The sequence below is a fragment of the Sarcophilus harrisii genome, chromosome 2, assembly GCF_902635505.1.
Source record: "Sarcophilus harrisii chromosome 2, mSarHar1.11, whole genome shotgun sequence".
Taxonomy (NCBI): Eukaryota; Metazoa; Chordata; class Mammalia; order Dasyuromorphia; family Dasyuridae; genus Sarcophilus; species Sarcophilus harrisii.
In genome coordinates, this window is record NC_045427.1 from 504023811 (window position 1) to 504046438 (window position 22628).

General features: G+C 35.2%; 1 protein-coding gene across 3 annotated transcripts in view; it reads right to left on the reverse strand.

Annotated features, from left to right (window-relative positions):
- Window positions 1-22628, reverse strand: part of MYO5C (myosin VC) — a 139926-nt gene that overhangs the window by 55914 nt on the left and 61384 nt on the right. For all 3 annotated transcript variants that reach the window (XM_031955213.1, XM_031955214.1, XM_031955215.1), the window contains 7 exons: window positions 19015-19140; window positions 17256-17339; window positions 13417-13551; window positions 11478-11575; window positions 8870-8956; window positions 8243-8354; window positions 6367-6578 (listed from right to left, as the gene is read on the reverse strand). In XM_031955213.1, the coding sequence (XP_031811073.1) occupies window positions 6367-6578; window positions 8243-8354; window positions 8870-8956; window positions 11478-11575; window positions 13417-13551; window positions 17256-17339; window positions 19015-19140 (854 nt within the window). The remainder of the gene's footprint in view (window positions 1-6366; window positions 6579-8242; window positions 8355-8869; window positions 8957-11477; window positions 11576-13416; window positions 13552-17255; window positions 17340-19014; window positions 19141-22628) is intronic.

A 22628-nucleotide genomic window follows, 5' to 3' on the forward strand; every position in this document is an offset into this window, starting at 1 on the left:
GTACAGAATGATTTGTAAGCCCTCCTTAGCCTTGTAAGAAAAAAAAGGCGGGGAGTCTCTGGATGACTTCAAAGGCTAGGCGATTTGACACCTGCTTAAGGCTTTGAAGGCCCTTGGTCTGATTTGAACCTAAGCCTTTAGTGGCTCTGAAGTATTAATTACGTTGAATTGCAAATTCGAAGAAGTAGCTTAAGTGCTGCCGGGGCTTATATAGAGAATTTAGCTTAATTAAAGTGTTCGATTTGCATTCAATTGCAGTTCTTAGTTAGGAGAGTGTAATAAATAGTGGAGTGAGAGGGAGTAAGAGGCTAGAGATTACTGTTGCTGTTGGGATTAGCATGGTAATTTGTATTGAGTTGTTATATCATTGTATTTTAGAGTTGTTGGTAGATGGGAATATAGTGAGGCTGGATGCGTAGATAAGTCGTATGTAGAAGAAAAGGTTTAGTAGGGCGGATAGGGCTATTAGTGTAGCAGTTATAATGTTGCCGTTGTTAATTAATTCTTGCAAAATAAGTCATTTGGGTATGAAACCGGTGAGAGGAGGTAGGCCTCCTAAGGATAGAAGAGTGAGGAGGATGATGATGGTTGTTGTAGTGGATTTGTTTCATAGGCCCCTAAGGATTTAATTTTGGTAGTGTTTGATAAGTTAAGGGTTAGAAATATAGTTAGAGTAGCTATAACATAAATAGTAAGTGATAGAATAGTAGGGGGATTTGAGAAAAAATTATATTGGCGGAGGAGTGTTTAGATCTTCAGATGAGTTTGATTCCGCCTTACTAAAGTAGATAGGATTTAGATAACTAGGATTTTTGTTATGGGAGGATTTAAGAGAATACGGGGAAATTTTTGTCATGTTTTGGGATTATTCTTTATGGGATCCTTTGTGTTATTCTGGGACCAAAGTGAAAAGGAAGACCTAGTTTGACAGCAGACTAAGGTTTTGAGAGGGAGGCCCAATTGTCTGAAAAGTTGAATTGGTTATTGATTTGTTGATTGCATTGTAAATGATGGCAAATATTTTAAATTAGAAGCGTAGCTTGTAAGGAAATATTTTGTTGTTCAGGGCTCGGGGGTTGGGGGGTTATTAGGGGAATAATAGCTAATGTATTATTTCTAACTTATTCAGGCTGTGAATCAGTGCTCATGAAAATAGTTAGACAGGTTCCATAAAAGACTTAGTTAGATGGTAATTAAAGAGGAATTATAAAGGTGGAACAACATTTTGGGTATGGGGCCCATAGCTTATTTATGACCTTTATAGGATGGTGTAATGGGGACTAAGGTTTTAGTTCTTGGTAAGGTTGAGTCCTATTTCCTAGAAATATGGGCTTCACCCTATTGTTTATCCATAAGATATTTTTATCAGACATTTTAATTTGTGGGGGAAAGGGATAAAGAATTGGTAGGAGATGAACATAGGATATTCAAAGTTATTGGTGAAGTTTTTCAAAATGGTATTGGACATAGCGAACTGGTAATGCCTTAAAAGAAAAGCTTGGTGAAAAGAGTTTTTTATGAAATATAGTGTTTTAAAGATGTTAGGGAGGGATGTCCAAGAATGAATAGTTGTGATTTGCTTTAAGGAAATGTTTGTATTCTGCCAGGAAGAATATGGCAAAGGGGGCAGATATTTACATTGTAGTTCGACTCTCCTTCAGTTAAATAAAGGCCGGTTTGTTTCAAGGAGAGATATTCATATTTAGCAGAGGTCATGTTGGATAATAAGCGGTTTTTTGGGAATTGATATTGTTTTTAAATGAAAGACCCCTTGATTAGTTGATAGATAGAGAAATAGTAAGGAGACTTCATATAGATAGTTGCATTTTCGAGTGCCCGATTAAAATATTTTGAGTTAAGCCATCCGATCAAGGATGGAATAAATGATAAGGAAAAGAGAGGACTGTCCTAGGTTTAGTCTAATAGGTATTGGGAGGGTAAGGGGTTCGATTTTAAAGCAATAGAGAGGCGAATAGGGCAATGATAAAATTGAGGTGGAGAGGTTAGGGTGGAGGGTTCTTAGTGAAAGTTTTACGCATCGGCAAATTTAAAGAGGCTTTATGGTCCCAATTTTCCCTTTTAAATTGTATAAAGCCTAATACTTTGATTCTAATGTTGGGCATCCAGGGAGAATCGGGAGATATAGAGAAAGGTTAATTGTAAACATTATTAAGAAGAGGGTTTAACTTGGGGTGGCTTTAAACTTGAATTAAGCCTGCCATTTAAAACCTGTTCTTGGGGTTATAGGTTGGTTTAGTTATTTAATAAATTTATATATTAATTTAGGCTTATTTGAATTTCTATTTTTTGTCCTTTCGAAGAAAGAATTTAAGATAGAAACCGACCATTTCTCCGGTCTAAACTCAGATCACGAGGGACTTAATAAAAAACAACTTTAATAGCGGTTGCACCATTTGGATGTCCTGATCCAAATCGAAATAAACCCATTTTCTATGGGCTCCAAATAGATTGCCTGTTATCCCTTAATTGTTCTTGATCAAAATATGGGTCAATTACTGGAATATTACACTTAGATTTGTTAATCTCGTTAGTCAGAGGTTTTTCTATGCTCCGGGTCACCCCCCAAAGACAAACTTAGGTTATAATATTGTTCCAAAGGTTGAATGTTAGTATTTGTTGAGTTAACACTTAAGCTCCCAGGGCTTCTGCCTTGTATAATTATCCCCGCCTCCAAGGAAGGTCAATTTAATGATTGGGAAAAAGACAGTTGAACCCCTGTGGTGCCATTATACTAGTCCCCAATTAAAGGCGGATTATGCTACCTTTACGGTAGGATACCCGGTCAAAGTAAACTCAAGGCAGGAATGCCTAATACTGGAAGTGCTAGAGGGATGTTTTTGGTAAAAGGGGGTCTATTTGCTTTGTTCCTTTTATTCCTTTTTAACTTTTCCTTTATACCCCTTGGGTTAACAAAATATAAATAAGGTACAGGTGTAGTTATGATTATTGTTTGGTTAGTTGGGTTCGTTGTATTTATTTGGGGGAGAATATTTAGGTTACTATATTAGATTATATCTTCTAAATAAGTAAAATTTCCAATATAAAATTTTTATTTATAGGAATTAAGATTGAATAAGTTTGAGCTTTAACGGTTTCTTAATTGATGGCTGCTTTTGGGCCTACAATGTTTTTTGTGTTAGTTTATTATCCTCTAGAAAAAGTTTGTTCACATATCAAAAGAGTTGTCCTCTTTGAGTAACATTTAAATTTAAAAGGTAAGGATTAGTTAAATTTAAAGTTGAACTTAAATTCATTTTTGGACAACCGTTATCATTAAGTTATAGGCCACCCTTGTTTAAAATCATTCTCGTTTTGCTACACAGACAGCTTTCTGTCAATGTTCTAAATATCATTTTTCGGGAAGGGGTTTTAATTGTTTTGTCCGGGTTTGATCTAAATCATTTGCAAAAGGTAGAAGGTAAGCTTTGCTTTTATTGCTTGTAGGATGAAATTTTCAACGTTCCTCACGTACTTATTGTGCCCGGTATTTGTCTGTTCTATCACCATACTTTAGACTGATAAATGTTTTGGGGGTAATAAATATTTAAAATACTGTTTGTGGACAGATCAGTCAAAATTTGGGATTGTAAATCTTTAGGTGTAAACAAATGTTTAATTGTTTTTTTGTCCGACACTTTCCAACTTAATGGAACTTTTCTCCTTTTGACGATTAATTAAGTAAAAGGTTACATTGAGGAGGGTGACCGTGTACACACCCCATTGTTTTAATTAAGCCTCATTCTTAATTTACTACTAAACCTCCTTCTGTCTTTGTTTGTTGACAATTTATGTTCTAGTATAGAAAATGTAGCCCATTGCTTCCCTTCATATTACACCTGACCTAACGTTTTATGGTTTAGATTTTGCCACTTTTTCCCTATTGGGGGGAGCTGATTATGTATATAGACTGTTAAAGAAGGGGTGAGGGTATCCTTTATCGAATAGAACAGGTCCCTCTAGGAGGGTTAGGGCACCCCAAGTCCTTTTGAGTTTTAAAAGTTGTTTAGTAGTTCTCAAAGTAATTTGTTGTTTAATTACCTAGGTTTACGGGAAGTGGGGTCTCTAATCTCAGTTTGTACCTTTAGCTTTAGTGTTTCAGCATTGGTAAAGTCAATGAAGTTGGATTTTAATATCAACAGGGGACAAGCACAGTTGAGTTTTAACTTTATTTGTTTGGTTGTGTGTTAAACACCCTTTACGGGGTTTTGTTAATTTGGGTTAATCGATGACCCGGGTGGTGGATAGATTTACCAACCCTTGTTTATTATGATTTAGTCAAACTTTCGTTTATAGCTCAATGTTAGTCACTGCTGTAACCCGTGGGGGTGTGGTTAAACAAGGTGTCATGGGCTGCTGTTTTAGTGTGCCTGATACCAGCTCCTTTATACTCTAGTAAAGTTAAAAGGGCATACTCACTGGGTTGCGGAAACTTGCATGTGTAGGTCTAATAAAAATTAACAGTAAGGCCAGGACCAAGCCTCTGTGCCTGTGGAACTGATTAAAGTCCATCTAAGCATTTTCAGTGCTTTGCTTTGCGTTAAGCTACACAAACAGTGTATTATGAATTTCAAAATTTTTGATAAAATTTTGAGGGCTAAGGAACTTAATAATTGAGTTGCTCAAGATCACATTGGAAGTCAGTGGAAGAGCCTGAATTTGAACTTAGGTCCTCTAAGACCACATACAGTCTTCTTTTCACTGCAAGATGATGATTCAACTTCTCCACCTATTAATATTTTTTTTTATCTTTTCCCTCAATGGCAAAGATCACTTTTCAGTGTGATGGCTAATAAGTTCCCTCGGTTACCGGCTTCAAATCTGCTTCTCTCAGGGAGAGACTGTCTTTTTGTCCCTATCTTTTTTCACCCTCCTGGAGAATCACATCCTGCATCCTAACTGTGAGTCTATCCCAAAGCTCTTGCCATGTGCTATGGCTTCTAGCTATATAGTCTATTTCATAGTGACCCCATTAGCTTCCATGAATTTAATTGTCAACATATTATTCATGGATATATATATTTCTCTTTATCACCCAACTGTCCACTGGACATTTTGAACTGGATGTTCCACAAACATCTCAAACATAATATGTTCAAGATAGAACTTCTTTTCTCTCAAACCCAATCTTCATCTGAAATTCCCCATTTCTGTTGAGGGCACCTGCATCATTCCACAATCTCACAGTCATCATAAATTCCCCTCTTTTCTTCCACATATGCCATCATTTGGCAAGTCTTGTCACTTCTCTTTCTATAAAAGCTCTTGCATCCACTCTCCTCTGTTCACATGGTCACTTCTATAGTACAGGTTCTCATCACTATAATTACTGTAATAGCTAATGGAATTCCCTGCCTCATCTTTCCCTTCTTTAATCCATCCACTACTCAGCTGCCAAACTGATTTCTCTCCAACCACATATCTAACCATATCACCATCCCACTCAAGATATTTCTATGATTTTCTTTTAGATCGTCTAAAAAGTCAAATGCAAATGTTTCTGTTGGGTATTTAAAACTCTTCTCAATCTGCATCCAACTTACTTTTCCAAGTTTATTATACATTACTTTCTTTCAAGACTTTTCAGACAAAATAGATCAACACTCATGATAGCTCATCTCCCATATCTCCATGCCTTTGCACAAGCTGTCTCTCATGCATTCCTTCCTCACCCCAGTCTTTTAGAATTCTTGATTTCCTTCAAAGCTCAGCTTAAATGCTATTTCCTGATCCTCCAATCACCAATGTTCCAACCCTCCCCAGATTTCCTTTATTTATGTATTCAGATTTATATGGATACATGTTCTTTCTGCCAACAGAAAACAAGTTATTTGAAATGCTACTTCACCTTTGTCTTTATCTACAGCATGTAAGAGAGTGTCTGGCACATGACAGGCGATTAATAAATTTTTGTTGATTGACTGAATTATTATTTTTCTTTGTATCCCCCAAACCTATCATAATATCTTATATACAGCAGGTACTTGACAAACATTCTTTAATTGAATTGAATTCCAGGTAATAGATCCAAAGTTCTCAAATTTATGAACATAAATTAATATTTATAATTTCATTACCCCATTAATTTATCTTTATTTAAAAATATCACTCACTATACTGTTAAGAGGAAGAGGCAACATAAATGTCACCAAAGAAAACCTAAATTTAAGAGGATAGATTAATTCCTCTAGGATTACATATTAAAACAGTGGTCAAATCAGAATGAAAAGTCAGCCTTCTCACTCCTCTGATTAGCTCCTAGAATCCTTCATTTCTTCTCTACTTGTGTGTGTAAACACCTATACTATATATAGCACCCTATTCCCATTATGTACATCAATCCAATACCTTACAGTTTGCTGTCCACGAAAGTATTGCTGTATTGTCACAGCAGCTTTTCTCTGCCGGAGAAATTTCTTTCTCTGGAGCCAGCCTCGGATATGCTTTTGTATTATAATACATCCTTGCCTCAGTTTATCCAACCGGAGCTTTTCTAAATAGGCCACCTGTCCTGCTCTGAAGAAAATTTTTGTTTTACCAAACTGATATTGGTTAGAGTCCTAGAAGAGAAAACAGTATACTTAATCAGACATGTTCTTTCCCAGATTTAATATATGCAGATTTTCCACAATATATGTGAGACACCTGAAATCTTGGGGAAAAGTTTATGGTCATACAATAAGTACAAACCATGGTTACCAGCACTTCTGAAAGAAATGGGAATAGTTAACTGATAATAATTAATGGAGAAGAAGAAGGAGAATTCAAGTATCTAAAAGGTAGTTAGATAGAAGAGGGGTTTTGGACACAAATACCAGGAATAATAGGAAACACAAAGTGGAAGGTAAATCCAAATCTTGCCTTTCACCCACACTGTGAATTATGTGGACTGTGCAGGTTTGAGATGAAAAGTCCAGGAATTCTATGGAGGTTTTGAGTGCAAAATTTCTCTTGGAGGAGGGACCAACTCTAGAATGGACCTTTAAGAATTGAAGACTACCTAGGTCTGTGGGTCGATAGAGCTTGTCAAAAAAAAGGGTTATTGTTTAAATTTTTTTCTATCCTGAATACTTTTTTCATGCTGAGGGACTTCAGGTCTATGGTTGTAATCTCTGTCAGGAGGACAGGGAGACTCACTGGAAAGGAGAGTTTCTTTACTTTGGGATTGGGAGGACTTTAAAGCTCTAATAAGTTTGGAGGAATTTATATTCTCCAAAGAAAGCAGAGATATAATGAAGAGAGAAAGAGGGATAGCTGGACCATTTATGAAGTGGAGCATGAGTCTTCTGCATATTTTTTTTTTGGTCAGGTTAAATAAAGCCTGTCCTCTATTTGATGTTTTGTTAGCCAAAGTACTTGCTCTATAGCTTAGCCAGGCCCTTTTCCTTTTGTTGTACAGTCCTAGAATCCTTTCTAGGAGTATCAGCACAAACCAGAGAGTAATGAGAAGCTCCCACGCTTTTATCTGGGATATATAAATCTAGAGCTTTGGTTTGGGGTCACAGATTATACTCCAATGACCACTGCAATTTATTGCCCCTGCATCTTTCTAGCTATAGACTACTTTCTACATACTCTATTCTTTTGCTAAATGGTACATCTTGCCCTTTCCTACCTTCATTCTTTTTCTCAAGCTATATTCCCTATGCTTGCAGCCCTCCCTTCATTCCATCCATTTGCTGAATTTCTATACTTTCTTTTTAAAATACCCATTTCACACATCACCTCCTCTTCTTCCTCCCTGCCCCTAAATCTTGGGTTTGAATTCTGCCACAGGCATTTAGTAGCTATGCTTCCCCAGGTGACTCACTTAATCTCTCAGCCTCAGTTTCTTCATTTGTAAAATAGGAAGAATAATACCTTCTTCACAAGGATCAATGAGTTAACGTATACAATGCTCCGCAAATCTTAAAACACTACATAAATGCTAGTCCTTATGATTATGCACTCTTCATATACTGTTTTGTATCTGCTGGTATATGTATCATAGTCCTCTACTGAACTGTGAAATCCATGAGGGTAGAACCCTTGTCAGTCTGCTAAAATTTACATCTTGAAGTCACAGTACTAAGGTGGAGGGACTTTACAGATTATCCTATCTGGACCACTCCTTTTATAGATAATCAGCTTCTCAGTGTTTTGTATCCAGAAGGTGATTAAAAAATGTTGAACTGAATTATCTAAGAAAGAAAAAGTGACCTATAGTAAGGAGGTACACACTAACCTGGATTAATCTGTGTAAAACCACCTTGCAAACCTCCTTCTTATCACTGAAGGCAAGTTCCTGCTGAGTCATGAGAACGCCATAGCGGCTATAAAACTCAATATACGTCCACCTGGGGAAAAAAGATTCAAATTCAGCAGATGACAGTATGCTTAGGGTGCAGTGCTCTTTTCACATGCCCTAAAACACTTTCTGCCACTGCCTCTACTGGCCCTCTGAGTGACAGCGGCAGTGAGGAGGGCTAGAGGGTTATCCTGGGGCCAGTGGTACCAAGCCAAGTAGCATCCTCCCACTCCGTTATCCTGCATCCTTCTCACCAGCCACCCAGAGCTCTTTTAGTTTGCCACTGCCAGGTCTCCCTGCTATGGAACTTTTCCCTTGCCATCTCCATACAAACTTCTCTCTCTCAGCAGTTGTGGAGTTTGGGGTCAGCAGCTGTAAATATGCCCAACAAGTGGGAAGCCTATTTCCCTTACAGCCCACCTTTACCCTAGGCTAATGCCTTTTTCCCTGGGCAAGAAGGGCTTACGAGGTTTTCACCTGCACTTCCAGAGGATGTGGGCCCAGGACAAATGCTGCCCCTCTGTCAGAATAAGCCGGTGTTCCCAAAGAATCTCTGCAACCTACCTGGAAGGGTAGCTCTGAGCACTGATGCGGATTGTTTCTAAAACTCCACAGGCTCGAAGCTGCTGAACAATTCTTTTGGAGTCAAACCTAAGAGAACAAAAAGTTTGCAACCGTCTCCCATCATCTTTTATTTGGCATTGTTGTTGTGGTCATTTTAGTCAGGTCCAACGCTTTGTGACCCATTTGAGGTTTTTCTGTGACCCATTTGGAGTTTTCTTGGCAAAGATGCTAGAATGGTTTGCCATGTCCTTCTCCAGCTCATTTTACAGATGAGGAAATTGAGGCAAGCAGGGTTTGCCTAGCTGCCATTTATTTCTATTTAAACTGTTATAATGAATAAACATACACAATGTAGGACACCACAAAGTTAGGCCATTTATACAATAGGGAAGGTAGCACAATGGATAGAGTACCACAACTGGAGTCAGGAAAACTCATCTTTCTGACTTCAAATCTAGCCTCAGACACTTACCAGCTTGCGATGCTGGGCAAGTCACTTCACCCTATTTGTTTCAGTTTTCCCATCTGTAAAATGAGGTGGAGAAGGGAATGGCAACCCACTCCACAACTCTGCCAAGAAGCCCCCCTTTCCCAAAAGAAGAGTCAGACCTGATTGAAATATAACAGAAGAGCAAAACAATAAGGGAGTTTCTCATAGTTAGAGATCTTCAAACCAAGGCTGAATGACCTTGGAGTCAAAAGACTTGTGTTTGAATCTGAGAGGTGGGCACAAATAATTATGACACTGAAGGAGGGGAGAAAAGATAGTCTTGTCACCTAGAAAAAGGTAAATCATGTTTAGTACCTTTCAAGTAAAATGGCTTTCATAAAAAATGACTATCTGTTGAATTTGGCACCTGAAAGGTAAACTTGAGTTATGGAAAATTCATCTGTGGGAAACATCTCTATTTCCAGAGATGTCAGATAAATCATGTTACTAGAATATTAAGTACTTAAAATGCAACTCATAAGCTAACTGAAGATCATTTCTTTTACTTTATTAAAACAGGTATCTTATAGATCACTATTAGTCAAAACTTTGTCAATCTAGTTTAATAATTACTAGATATTTTCTTAATGACTTTATCTTTAAATAAATTTAAAAGATATTTCTTATTATTCTGAATTTGATAAGCACCAGCAAACATGAGCATTTCCACATATGAAGAGTTGAAAAAAGAGAGCTATATATGAAACTGTAAATCTCTATTATGCACAGCTTAGGTTTAAAAAAATGTGATAAATTCAACACCCTAGTTTCAAACCTGTTCTGCTTATTTGTCTCCTCCTCTACAGCCTTCTGTTCTCTTCTGTATTTAAAGGGTAGGGGATTACTATATCCATCTACCGTAATTAATATAAACAACTAGATGACGTACAACCTGAAAACTTTATCAAGTGATAATACCTCTATGAATCGTAGACTCAATCAAAGGTATAATCTAGGTGTGCTTAAGTCCCAAACTCCACTAATGAATCCATCAATCACTAGTATAAAATTAGGTATGTACATGTCTTCCATCGGTTTGGGAGGAGTCACTAAATGAAATTAGAAGAAGCTGAGGAATTGAGGATTTCCAAATAAATTGAGATGGGCTGAAAGAATTAGACACACCTCTGAAATGATATTTATCAGAAAAGGGAGTTTACTGTGAGAGTTAAGCTTGAGGAGCAAGATCCTTATTCCTGTAACCAGAGGGCAGCAAGGTAAATAGGGAGGGGGAGATGGGAAGATTGAATCTCTCTTCTCCTGCTCTTGACCAGAGAACAATACTGCAAACTTTGAAAGGTTGGAAGATTTAAATTTCTCATCAGAGCTGGAAGCAGTGTCTTGGGCAGCAAGATTCTCAGATTAGAAAGCTGTAGGCTTCCTGCCTTACTGGGCTGTCCAACTTATCCTCCTTCCCTTTGCCTATAGGATTCTGGATTTTTTTTGGTATAATCCTTGGTTGGATGAAAGAGCTTAGTCCTTTCTTTGAATTTCTTGAATATATCCAATCTGATACCCTTTTGAAATCCTGTATGTATATATACATATAAAATATATATTATTATTTTAGCCCAATTACTATGTATTTTAATAATATGCTTATAAGAAAAAATAACTTTTACTTAATTCTATCATATAATTATGATTTCCCACTAATTATTAAGATCTTAGTCTATTGGCAAATTTTGGATAAAGACATGTCCACATCCTAACCAAATTAAATTATTCTAACTCCTCTCCAGTTTCTTTTCTTATTCACCTCTTCCACTGTTTGCTCCTTGAGAGCAAGATCTATGTCATAGCTATCTTGGCATCTTCAGGACTAAGAAAAATAATATAAAAGATATTAAAAAGCACTGAATAAAAGAATTTTTATTTCAAATCTTGTATTTTAAAATCATAAATTCTTCTTTATACCTAAAACTCATTTTTTCTGAATAGAAAAAATGTTTTTCCCCAATTTTACACTAAATTAATTCATATCAATCATCAGACTTAGAAAATCATTAATAAAGCAAATTCTGTTCCCTAATCTTTTGTGCTCTCTAAGAATATTATTAAATAATTTGCCATGACACTGAACAATATTTGCATCTTCAGGAATATTGGAGCACTTACTCAAATGGGAGCTTCTCATCGTTTGGCTTTATGCATCTCACATAGTGAGGTGTGGTTGCATTGAGCGTCTCCATCAGCAAATACAAAGAGCTTCGGAACTACAAAATCATAAATTTTCAGGTCATATTAAAAGTCATAAATCGATGTCATATTGAACCTAAGTTAACCTTTGCATCTAGACAATCAACACATTCTTAGCTTCCATGTTATCTCAGTATGAAGAGGGGGAAAAGCAAATCAAAATGCTTTAAAAAGTGGGGGGGGATATTTCAGGGTGTATATCACATATGATACTTAAAAAAATTAAATTTAATGAAAATTGTCTCAAATTTTCAAAATAAGCTAGCAAACTGTGTCAGATATTTCTTCTAGTGATTGTGGCAAGACCTGGAATGCTATAACACCTAGTAAGTGAAATTCATAACCATTCAAAGGAGTTTCACCTAATGATTCACATAGGGAAAAACAAGTAGATGAAGAATGTTTATTGTTTAGAATGTGATATTTATATGCTCATCTGTTAGCATGTGTGCATATACACACATATAACATATACACCTGTATAGGTAAGCACACAATCAATATGACAAATGGATATTAGACCCCAAAATGAACAAGGGAGACAGAATGGATAATTTGTCTTTGGGCAGTTGGAGGGCTCTTTTTAGCAACTCCAAATTTCACCCTAAAACAAAGACCTATATTGTTTACTCAGATATCCTTCTAGTAATAATGGCTGTGAGTTAATGTGATATTGGCGTTCTTTGAAGATTTGAAGGTGAGGGTTGCCAAAGAAAAATGAAAAGATATATAGGGGATTAAAGCAAGCATCAACACATTCAAATGAATAATGTGAATGTGACCAGAGAAATATATGTCTGGAAAAAAAAAGTGGATTGGTCATGTAGTCAAGAGAAAGGATAACTGATGGCTAGCCTCTGTGTTCCACCAAAAACTGTTAAAATAATGAACGTGCTTTTAGAACATTGGATGTAAATTTATGGGAGAACATGGGCAAGAAGCTCCCAGGGTAGGATTGGATGCAAGTTGCTTGGTTGAAAGAAATGCTCACGTTGTTGAGATTACCAGCACTGGTGAATTAGGATAAGCTTGAACTTCAGCAATAATAATTTACAGTTACACAGTGTGTTAAGCTTTGCAAAGTGCTTTACATATATTTATTTCAGCTGTATCTCATAACAACCTTCTGAGTTATAAAAACACAAGATTTAACATTGTTTTTATAAACGATGCAGAGATACTCTGTAGTATACTGGACTGAGAGCTGGTCTCAGTATCAGAAAGACCCAAGTTCAAGGCCTGCCTCATACTCATTGACTATGTTTAACCAGCCCTAATTCTTTGATCTCAGGGGCCTAGATAATTTTAAGACTCTAGGTTTGAAATCAACTGCCCATTTGCTCTGGGAAATGAAGTTTCTCATTGAGACAATTCCCTGTATACCAATGAAACCATGGATCTGATTTAAAAACAAATAATCTTGAAAACACAGGACAATATTTGGCATAATAAAGCATATTGATACCTTGAGTGAGGTAATGCAAATAAAGCATTTGGTGACCACAAAGTGTCCTATAAACATAAGCTATTGTTATTGTGATGATTACTTTCCAAAGGATACTGAAAGCAGCAGCCAATAAAAAGCCCCCCCAAAAAATTTGGGCCAGACTTGTGTTACCTTAATAAACACCCCACTGTTAATATATTATTCTATTTTTATATTTGTATTATTTATTTGCTGCATTATTATGTGTTATATATTATATTTGAATTGTTTATATGTTTATATTTTAAAAATGATATTTTCCACATCTGCCCTAGAATATAGATTAGGTATACATGACTCTCCAAGAGAAGCAGCAGAACTCACACACACAGACTCCCTTCTCTTTACTACTCCCAAAGATCTTCTTGGTACCTTGTTGCCAACTGTTGTCCGGAAATTCTTGTTATTTGGCTTGACTACTTGCTTGGCTGATTTGACCGTGATAGATGAATTGAAGGGAGGAGGAGGACCTGGGTTTTCTTGGAAAAAACTAGCACAGAGAGGAAACTGAAAAATGACAAAGAGTACAACATTTATCAGAGATAAGAATAATAACAATTAGTGCTTATATAGCATTGTAAGTTTTTCAAAGTGCTTCACAAATATTAGCCCATTTGATCCTCACAATGACTCTTGGAGGGAGGTGCTATTGTTATCCCAATTAAATACATGAAGAATCTGAGGCAGACAGAGTTTATATGGCTTGCCCAGGGTCACATAGCTGGCATCCAAGCTGGATCTGAATCCAGACCTTCTTGAGTCAAGGCCAGGTACTCTCTCCGTAGGACCTGCCAAGTAGGTCAATTAATCCAATCCTTCCTCATTTGACAGGTGCAGAAAATGAGACCAGAGAAAGTAACTCATCCAACTCTGCCAGGTAAATTAATGCTTGCACTTGAATGTAGATTCTTTTCTTTCTTTTTTGTTAGGTATTTTTTTAAAGAGATATTTTTTTTTAAAAATTTTTTTAAGATTTTATTTTTCTCAGTTACACTTAAAATAATTTTTAAAAAACTTTTGTTTTCAAAACTTTGAGTTCCAATGATCAACTATGATGGAGTTGGTTCTTTTCAACAATGAAGTAATTCAAGGCAATTCCAATAGACTTGGGATGGAAAGAGGCATCTGCATCCAGAGAGAAAACTATGGAGTCTGAATATTGATCAAAGCACAGTATTTTCACCTGTTGTTGTTTGTTTCTTTCTCATTCTTCCTTCCCTTTTGATCTGATTTTTCTTGTGCAGCAATGTGGAAATATGTTTAGAATTACACATGTTTAACCTATACTGGATTACTTGCCGTCTAGTGGAGGAGGGAGAAAAAGTTAAAATACAAGTTTTTGCAAGGGTGAATGTTGAAAACCATCTTTGCATGTGTTTTGAAAAATAAAAAACTGTTATTATTATTTTTTTAAAAAACTGAGTTCCAGATTCTCTCCCTTTCTCCTTCTTTACTTCCTTCCCCCATCCCAGGAAGGCACATGAGAGGTTACACAAAGCATTTCCATAAAAGTCATGCAGTATATAGGTTCTTAATGTTCAGTCCAACATTTCATTACACTCCCTTTACTTCTCTTAACCATAAGGCAAAATTTGAATGTGCCATTGTTTCATTACTATGGAGAGCTCAAACTGTAAGAACTCCTCTTTACCAACACAAATGGGTTTTCTTTCTCCACCTTAGTGGTCCTAGGGTAACAGGCAAGGTTCATTGCAGTTAAATGATTTGCCCAGAGACACACAATTAGCTACTATCAGAAACATTCTGACCCTTCCGACTGTTTGATAAATCACTTCCCATATCTCTCTAAGCTTCAATTCCCCCAATTGTAAAATGGAGATAATAATGTACCTACTAACCTATTTGCTTGTGGAACCTACTTGTAAAAAGCACTTGATGAACTTTAAAACACTACAAAATTGTGAATCATCATTATTAACAATAACGATCATTCAGGCTGAATATATTAGCAGGTTTTCCTATTGTTTTGTTTTTAAGCAGAAGGCAAGCTTGTGGCCAACTAAGACCTTCAAATTTAAACAATAACATGTGCTATTTTCTCCCCACTCTGCCCTTCCAATCAGATTTCCTGTATTCTGTATTTTTGTATTTGATTTTCTGAATCTAAATGCAGGACTTTTATTTTGTGTATCAGTTTCTTCATTTTAGCTTTATGTTTCATCCTGCTAAAATGCTTTTCAATATGGTTTCCATTGTCTTAAGATAACTATCTCTCTTAACCAAAGCTAATCATCTATAAATTTGACAATCATGAGAGTTAATGAACTCAGTGAACTCACACTCAAAAAGCAGCTAGTCACTACTATACTTAAAATTTAGAAAATTTGTACTGCTTATTTAAAAAGCATTTATATGTATACTTAGAGGGAAGATAACAAATTTTCATCACTGTAGAACCCATACTTGGGGCATCTGACTCCTTCTCTTCCTCCTGTTTTTTGAAGATCTTTCCCAAAATATTCCCAGGAAAATTTGAATAAAACAACTTACTTACAGTGTGAGGGAGAGAGATGAGAAGGACAGGGAATTTAAAAATTTGAGAGAAGTACTCTTTACTTCTAAAACTCCACAGGGAGATCTGGCTGCTATTGTAAATAGAAGACATGCTCTTTAGGGACTTAAGAAGAAAAGAGACACATTTCTCAAATAATAGAGAATTGAGTCCAATTTATAATACAAATCATTCCACAACTAAGAAATGGTAAAGGATATGAATAGGCAGTTTTCAGATTAAATTAAAGCTATCAATAATTATGTGAAAAATGCCCTAACTCATTATTGATTAAAGAAATATGAATTAAAACATATCTGAGGTACCACTTTCCATCTATCAGCTAATATGACAGAATAGGAAAATGGTAAACATTGGAGAAGATGTGGGAAAATTAGTACACTAATGTATCGTTGGTATAGTTGTTAACTGATTCATTCATTCTGGAGAGCAATTTGGAACTATGTCCAAAGAACAATCAAAGTGTGCATACCCTTTGATGCAGCAATATCATTATTAGGTCTGTATCACAAAGAGATGATTAAAAAGGGAGGGGAGAAGGACCTACATATACAAAAATATTTATAGTAGCTTCTGTGGTGGCAAAGAATTGGAAATTGAGGAAATGTCCATCAATTGGGAAATGGCCAAACAAGTTGTGGTATATAAATATAATGGGATATTATTGTGCTGTAAGAAATGGTGAGCAGGCAGATTTCAGAAAAACCTGGAAAGACTGTGATGAACTGATACCGAATGATGTGATCAGAACCAGGAGAATATTGGCAACATTGTGTGATAATCAATTATGATTGAATTAGTTTTTCTCAGCAATACAATGATCCAAGATAATTCTAAAAGACACATGATAGAAAATGCTATCCACATTTAGAGAAAGAATTATGGCGCCCAAATGTAGAATAAAACATTCTATTTCACTTTTTTTTTGTTTTTTATGGCTTTTACCTTTTGTTCTGTTTCTTTTTTCTTTTTTTATTATTATAACTTTTTATTGACAGAACATATGCATGGTACTGTTTCTTTTTTTCACAACATGACTCATGTGGAAATGTATTTACATGACTGCACATCTATAATATATATCAGATTGCTTGCCATCTTGGGGAAGAAGAAATGAGAGGGAAGAAAGAGAAATATGGAATTCAAAATTTTATAAAAAGTGAATGTTGAAAGCTATCTTTACATGTAATTTGAAAAACAATAAAATACTATTGAAAAAGAAGAGAGGAGGCAAATGGTATATTGGCTTACTATCTAATGTTGAAGATGCATGTCATCCCCATGACCATTAATTTGAAAATAAAAATTTTATATCTTGAGTCTTGTGGGCATGAATATTTATAAGTGGTGCTACTGGCTCACCTTCATCGAGTGGTAGATGATGACATTTTCAGATTCTACCTGGGTAGGGGCAATGAACTAGAGAAGTGAGAAGTCCCCAAAATATATGTAGGTCCTTAATTTTAGGAAGGAACTTCTGATATATAAAGGCTGTATATAAGCATATATATATATATATATATATATATATACACACACACACATACATACATACATTTATATATCATACAATATACATATTCATCATGCAGAAGTGTTTTTATTGATATACTTCTTTAGCTGTATGCAATTGCGCAATAATTATTAAATTATTTTACTGAAATATTAATTTACAAACCTTGCTTGTTCTTAGGATTTCAACCAACACTTCATATACTGTATCTCTGTTCTTCTCCAGGAATCCTTCACATTTATACTCTACCTATGCAAAGATCTTAAATTAGGAATATCAGCAGACAGTAATTTCAGAGACAGAGCAAATGTTCTCAATCTTTGAATCACTATTTGTTCTGTGGATGACATCAGTTTTATGCTTTTAAAAGAGTCTAAGATAATGTGGCTGGGAATGTCAATCAGAGAAAGATGGATTTAGTTTCTTCATTTTTGACTGTAACTTTACCACAACCACGAAATACTAACAATAAATCCTCCAACTTATCATGCTAGATTATAACAATGTTTAGCTGATTTTCTAATGAAAAGCTACTTTAAAACTAAAATAACTCTTTCAGGTTACTATTAACTAAAGGTACACTTCACTTTCTGTGTTCTAGTTAATAAGTTCAAAAAGTTGTCCCTAGATTGTTCTACCTCTGAGGTACCATTTTCCTCAGGAAAAAAGGAGGAGGAAAAAAAGGCTCATTGATGCTCTTTGATTTCAATAACAAACCTTAATTAACACTAATGTGGTAGCAAGGAATGACCTTACCCATGAAAATCCTGATAACTGAGCATCGAGAGATTCTTTGAAACAGGCAAACAAAAAACCCAACATGAGCTTTTAACAAGATACAGTGAACCTTTATAGTCAGAGTACAAACCGCTAACTGTTTGCAATGCCTGAGCTCTGCTAAAGATTGAAACATCTCCAAGTGCCTCTTTCTTGGTGATTACTTTTGCTAGTTATATCAAACAATGACATTGATAGAGCTCACTTAAACATCTCAGCATTTCCAAAAAACCATTGGGCTACTTATCATATGGTATCAGATACCATATGATATTTGGTGTTTTCATATCATATTTGATATGATAATTATGTTTTCATGAGAGCACAAAAATGATGTCAACAGACTTTTCATACAGGGATCATGTGAGGGAGGTGGATTTACAGAGAACATATGAATCAAAGATAGAATGCTCCTTGAAGTGAATGAGTATTATGTGGGATTTTTGTCTTGTGCATCTAGATTTTTTCATGGGAATTCACAGAAATTCTGTAACTAGAAACAGTCAATTAGAAATACAATTTAATAATATAATTTTCATTTTACATATAAACTTTACAGAAACCTCACTAAAACATAAAATATACTCTTACAGAAAACAGAAGTACTAATTTACTATTATTCAATGAACCTGACAAAATTAATGCAATTTCCAAAGGAATCTAATTTACAAGTAAGGAGTCACTTGGATATCATCAGTAGAATCTCATATAATAATACTCCCTGGAATACCTTGTTACTCAAACCATTGGTCATTCACAGATGTTCCAGACAGAGGACATGTACTTAGTTAACAGAACCACACCCTAATTTTCTGCAGAAGGTGGCATCCAAACAAAAAGTCACAGATAAAAAAATAAAATGAAATCAAGATAAGTGAATACTCTAGAAAGTTAGAGTCTATAGCAAAAGCAAGAGAAGAAATTCTGATGACTGTCTATAAAACATGTACATTGACCCATATACGCTTGAAGTCTATCTGTTTTCTCATTGTAATGTGACTCAAAATTATTTCCCCAATGCAGCTTGGTGAGTACATGTAACAAGTATAACTAGAAGCTTAGACTTACACTTTCCTGATGCTTCCTTTTCTGAAAGATGTTCACTGATTATGGACATATGGATAACTGTGCAAGATCCATATCATACCTTATCAGCAAAGTGCTGGATGATAAAGGATGTATTTGACATTCTAGGCTTTTCAAATAAAACGTTCTTGTTGACAAAATTATTGTAGAGTTTTTGGAGCAAATTTTCATCAGTACCATGTGGTAACTAAAAGAAAAAATAAGCTGAATTAAAACATTAATAGTGTGTGGTATATGAATATTATGGAATATTACTGTTCTGTAAGAAATGACCAACAGGATGATTTCAGAAAGGCCTGGAGAGACTTACACGAACTGATGCTGAGTGAAATGAGCAGGACCAGGAGATCATCATATACTTCAACAACAATATTATATGAGGACCAATTCTGATGGACCTGGCCATCCTCAGCAACGAGATCAACCAAATCATTTCCAATGGAGCAGTAATGAACTGAACCAGCTACGCCCAGAGAAAGAACTCTGGGAGATGACTAAAAACCATTACATTGAATTCCCAATCCCTATATTTATGCCCACCTGCATTTTTGATTTCCTTCACAAGCTAATTGTACAATATTTCAGAGTCTGATTCTTTTTGTACAGCAAAATAACAGTTTGGTCATGTATACTTATTGTGTATCTAATTTATATTTTAATATATTTAACATCTACTGGTCATCCTGCCATCTGGGGGAGGGGATGGGGGGTAAGAGGTGAAAAATTGGAACAAGAGATTTGGCAATTGTTAATGCTGTAAAGTTACCCATGCATATAACCTGTAAATAAAAGGCTATTAAATAAATAAATAAATAAATAAAAATAGACTATTATAAGGATCTGAAAAAAAAAAGAGTAAAAAAAAACATTAATAGTGGCAAGAAAAAGTTGCTAAACATTGCAAAACCTGACACAGATACTTAACACTCTATAACCTGTGAAATGGAGTAGCTAGCTGGTCTAGTGGGTGAAGTGCCAGGCCTGAAGTCAGGAAGACTTATCTTTCTGAGTTTAAATCTGGCTTTAGACACTTACTAGCTAGATAACCCTCAAGTCACTTGACCCTGTGTTTTCTCATCTGTAAAATGGGCTGAAGAAGGAAATGGCAAACCACTCAAGTATCTTTGCTGGCATCACAGAGTTGGACGTGACTAAAAAATAACATCAATAACAAACTGAAATAAATTAACAGCAGAGGAGTCGGTATGCAATTTCTGCCTAGAATAAGAATGCAACATAATCTAAGGAGTTTTTGTGCTAATATTGTAAAGGTTTAAAAGTAATAATATCTATCCCATTAAAGCAAGTATGATTTAAAATAGAAGAATATTGAAATAATTAATGATGATGAAAATAAGAGAATATTTATCAGTCTATTTTAGGATAGCAACAAGACAAAAAGGATTAGGATCTGGAAAAGTAAATTTACATAAAATAAAAAATCTCTGAGTAATAGGTAAATCATAAGCCAGAAACAAAATAAAGAAAAAAAATCACCGTAGCATAGATATCAAAGGATAAAACAAGGTTGGGGGAGTCTAATCAAATGGGCAGAGAGTGATATACTTACAGGACTGAAAGGATCCTAAATTGCAAGGAAAACACAACTGAATGAAGGATGGAATGAATGATTTTATTTTTGGCAGAGACAGATCTTTTCCACTTCATTTTTTTCTCATCAGTCTAAAGATTCAGTGAATATTTGTGGTTCTGCGGTATTTTCATTTTCAGATTAAAAAAACAGTGTTGGCTATGATTACCATTATGAAATCCCTCAATAGAAAGAGTTCTCTTTTTATAATCCTGCTTGTGGTGCCAGCAAGGATAACATCTTGTGATCACTTTTGGCTTAGCTTCTTGCAAAACTTGTTCTTGACATCATTGATTTTGGAATATCAAAATTTATTTGCCAAGATACTCCCTGAACATAGTGCTCCATTTGTAATTGTCATCCTTTAGATTGCTTAAAGCAAGGATTCTTAACTTTTTAACCAGTGTTTTGCTTACCACAGTGCCTGGCATATAGCATGTATCTACTAAGAATATGCTGACTTGTCTTTTGTTTCCTAGACTCCTTATTCTGGTTGAATTCAATCAGAAGCATTCTGATTGAAATCCATGACGTATTCTCAGAATATAATTTGCTGCCTAAAGTTTTAAATGGAGGAAATGGCTGTTTTATTTAGAATATGGTAAAAATTAAAATGTTATTTTTCCTATTTAGATTCAAGAAACCCTTGATATCTATTCATAAACCTGTGGATCTCAGATTAAGAAGAGCAATCTCTACAGATACCTTCTCTTAAACTGTAGCACCAAGGAGCTTTTTATACAGAGAAAATACAAATGTCCCAGAGAGATTATCTAATTCAATGGAAGAGGTACTTTTTGAGGGCCTACTAACCACCAACCATTATTGTTAGGTATTGAGGAAACAAAATCAAAATGGTCCTTGCTTCAAAGTTCAATATTAAAATCCACAGGTTACTGCATGTAATTCAACCCTATCCTCCTTCTTCAAACCCTCCTGCCTGATCCCTAGACCTCTTTGCTTTGTCCTTAAACTCTTCCGGTCCTGGTACTGACACAGAACTAATGGTCTCTGCTTCTTTCCTGACTCTTCAGCTTAGCATCTTTATCTCCAGTAACTGATTCTTGATCCTTCCAGTTTTTGGACTTTCCTTAGGCACTACTTTTTCCAGATTCCTGACTCATGGAATACATTAATTCACAATCCGTTTTGCCTGTGACACAGGTCCTGTCCTTTGATCTCTTCAAACACAGACAGGAAGAACAGTACAAAAATTAGTGTATTATTGGTCATGTGCTCCTAGGAGCTCAAAGACAGAAAATGAAGGTCTGATGTACATACAAAATAATTACTCTTTGTGGTATATATGTGTAATTCCATATATATGTCTGTATATGTGTGTATCTATATTATATATAATAAGAAACAAAAGGAATTATCAATTGGAGAATGACTAAAAAAACCAACTATGGTATATGAATGTACTGGGATATTATTTGCAAAAAAAATGGAGAATATAAAGGATTCAGAAACACACAGAAAAAATTGTATAAAATGATGAGATAATTAGAATCATAAGAACAGGCTAGGCAATAACTAAAATAATGTAAATGAAACGATGATTAAAAGAAAATTACACTCTAAGTGAAAAATCAATTGCAGTCTCAGAGAATAAATAGAAATATGCCTCCTTCCTCATGGCAGAATGCTATATAAATTGCCAGATAGTGGCATTGACAGGGATTTTTTCTTAATTGTTTTTCTTTTTTGCCTACAAAAGAGGACTCAAAAAGTAGAGGTTTGTTAATTAGGGAAGAGGGTGTATTTCCATAAATGACTTGTAAAAATAGAAGGTATCAATATTTCAAAATTAAGTATAAAAAATCTCAAGTTTCTTTCTTTTGAGAAATCAAGACAGAAGATCCTCAGGGTTACTTGACCTAAATAAACAAAATGGAATTTGAAAAGGTGCATAAACTTAAATGTTTAAGAAGAAATCTTCCCAAATTGAAACTATTTCTAGTCATATGAAAAGATGCTCCAAGTCATTATTAATCAGAGAAATGCAAATTAAGACAACTCTAAGATACCACTACACACCTGTCAGATTGGCTAAGATAACAGGAAAAAATAATGATGATTGT